The 2,542-nt window shown below is 39.5% G+C and overlaps 1 protein-coding gene across 1 annotated transcript; it reads left to right on the forward strand.

Annotated features, from left to right (window-relative positions):
- Positions 1-202: 202 nt before the first annotated feature.
- Positions 203-2,265, forward strand: LOC130197440 (uncharacterized). The gene is made up of 5 exons (XM_056420145.1): positions 203-305; positions 423-579; positions 1,106-1,253; positions 1,448-1,652; positions 1,815-2,265. Exons 1-5 carry the CDS (start codon positions 299-301, stop codon positions 1,934-1,936), a joined length of 639 nt encoding a protein of 212 aa, XP_056276120.1. The 5' UTR covers positions 203-298; the 3' UTR covers positions 1,937-2,265.
- The last annotated feature ends 277 nt before the right edge of the window (positions 2,266-2,542 follow it).

The following is a 2,542-nucleotide window of genomic DNA, read 5'->3' on the forward strand; positions in this document are numbered from 1 at the left end:
TTGTCTCTTACAACTATGAAAATGTATCGAGTAAAACATGTTTAAACTGCAACTAGTTTTCATAATCATCTATAATTCAAAACACTTAACAATTAATTGTAATTTAATTGGAGTTGAAGTTGACATTTCATGGCTTAACATTACAATGCAACATGTATTCCTTTCTTTATCTTCAGGGTGGTCCTACCTATGGCAGGAAAATGATGACTAGGAGTCTTGCAGCTGCAGGTGTCTTCGCATCAGAGGGTCGTGTTGGAGCTGTTTTGCGCAACATTCACCCACCTTACCATAAGGCACGATGCCAGGTTTTTTTCTTCTTTTCTCAAATTAGAATATGTTGTGCTATTCAATAAGGTCATGATGTTCTTTTTTGTCTGTGTTTAAGGGAGCAAGGAACCTCAACCCTATTCCTTACCATGCAGCCTATGTGGGTCACAAAATCCACATGGACCAAAATGAGAAGATTGTCATGTTTGGCGTGACTCATGTGCTGGCAATAGATGGCTTCTCCAGCAAAATTGTTGGACAAGCTACTATGCCTGTAAAGAACAACCTCACCATCTACAATGACGTTTACAGGTAATTGAAAAGACTGTTGTCCTTGTACCCTAAACATTACAAATCATCCCCATTTTATGAGGTGTTTTAACAGGGTGTCTGTGGGTCCATAAAAACAAAAAAATGCATTTAAAATTAAATATCTTACAATTTCTTGAATACCATATTGTCAGCTCTGAAATATGCACTTGATTAGGAAGAGACGCACATTTTCGAAAGTGGATTTAAATTCAATATGGCTTGTTAATGTATTAAAAGAAAATGCTCAACTTAAGTGGGATTAGTCGCATGTGAAAACCTTCATAATATAATTTTTTTTAGTTTGGATTTGAATCAACGTATTAAATTGCATTCATATTGGTCTAAAAAAGGACTTAAATTAAACTTATTGAAAACTACAGAAACCCTTTTTAAGCAGCAAGTTAAAACTCATCTCACCTCATCAGTACCTGATAACACAAGACCTACTACACATTTTGTAAATGTATCTGACACCATTAGCCTTACGCTCCATACTGCTGTCTGCCAATGTTATGTTTTCTTGCAGGAGTGCAGTAATGGAATATGGGATGTGGGACCAGGTCAGAGTGGATCATGGAAAGGAGTTCTACCTCACTCTTTTCATGCAGGAGAAGTTGGCCAGCCACCGCCACAACACTGAAAGGCCACCATATCTCCAAACACCATCGACAAAGGTGATCAACATACAATGGTTTTGCTGATTATAAAGTTAATCAACATGTAATTAAATAACTATTTCACACTTTCATTAATTATTCAGAATGGTTAACTGAAGATATTGAAATGTGTGAAAGTAAGTTAGTCTGGGGGGGCGGGGAAAATATTTGTTTATCAAGAATCTGAAAATGTCTCTATTTTGCAATGACAGAATCACAGAATCGAGAGAATCTGGCCAGAAATCAACAACCGGGTCAACTACCCATTGAAAGCTGCATTGGTCCAACTGGTGGATCAGGAGGAGCTGGACATGGAGGACCAGATGACTCGGTTCTGTGTGTCATCTTTGACATGCCAGTTGGCCCAGATCGGTGTTAACCGACCTGTGCAAGCATGGAATGCACACAGGATTCCTGGTATGTCTTCGGGTTGGTCTTTCAAGCCTTTTTTAATGTGAATAATTATTTTCAAAATGTTTTACTATTGAATATTTCTTAAACATGTTTAATCAAATACTAGAAGGAGCATGTTGCAATACATGGCATGGTTGTGACAGCCACAGTGAATTATTATTACAGGGAGGGGGATCCCAAATTACTTGGCCAGAGATGGATGCCCAAATAAGCTGTCGACAGACCTTTTGCCAAATGCATCTGTGGCTGCAGACTGGTACGACCAGGAAGTGGGCTCACTGACATGAGTGTCAGACTTTGGCACCAACCCATTTCCAAGTTTACAGGACCAGGAAGCTGCAGTGAGGGGATTTGTTCTGCAGTGCCCTGATACAAGTGTACTGCTGGACAATGCAGTGAATAATCTGCCACAACCGTTCAAAGATGGACTCAAAGGCCTCATCGACATCTCAAGGAGAAATTGTCAACGCTGATGTTTTTTTGTGTGTCTAAGTTGTTATTGTCTGTGCTTTTTAATTGGTTCAACTGACGGAATGTTTTTTTCTTTTCTTCAAATGTTGGGGGTCTAAAGGGAGAAATATGTTCTTTTTGAATAAACACTTCTGTTGTCTTCAAAGTCTGGCACGAATTTCATTTTTAATCTGTAATGGGAAAGTCTGGACCTGTAACACCAACTATTCATAGTGACACAGTGTGTTGACCCCCTGCCAGTGTGAGTAAGGCACTGGAAGATAGCTTGTTCAGTGACCTCTGACCTAGGTAACAAACTTACACCCCAAAATATACACACACAAGACGGTTGCAGCTGGTTTAGGGCGGTGAAGCCATGATAACTTCATACATTAGCCACCATTGTATCACTTGTTTCAGGTTCATAAGTCGGTCTCCCCGAC

The sequence above is a fragment of the Pseudoliparis swirei genome, chromosome 7 (genome assembly GCF_029220125.1).
Source record: "Pseudoliparis swirei isolate HS2019 ecotype Mariana Trench chromosome 7, NWPU_hadal_v1, whole genome shotgun sequence".
NCBI classification, from domain to species: Eukaryota; Metazoa; Chordata; class Actinopteri; order Perciformes; family Liparidae; genus Pseudoliparis; species Pseudoliparis swirei.

Bases quoted from the DNA above. Each gene is read 5' to 3' on its own strand.
- LOC130197440 (XM_056420145.1), top strand. The intron at 580-1,105 runs GTAATTGAAAAG...GTTTTCTTGCAG, and splicing joins ATCTACAATGACGTTTACAG to GAGTGCAGTAATGGAATATG. The intron at 1,254-1,447 runs GTGATCAACATA...TTGCAATGACAG, and splicing joins TCCAAACACCATCGACAAAG to AATCACAGAATCGAGAGAAT.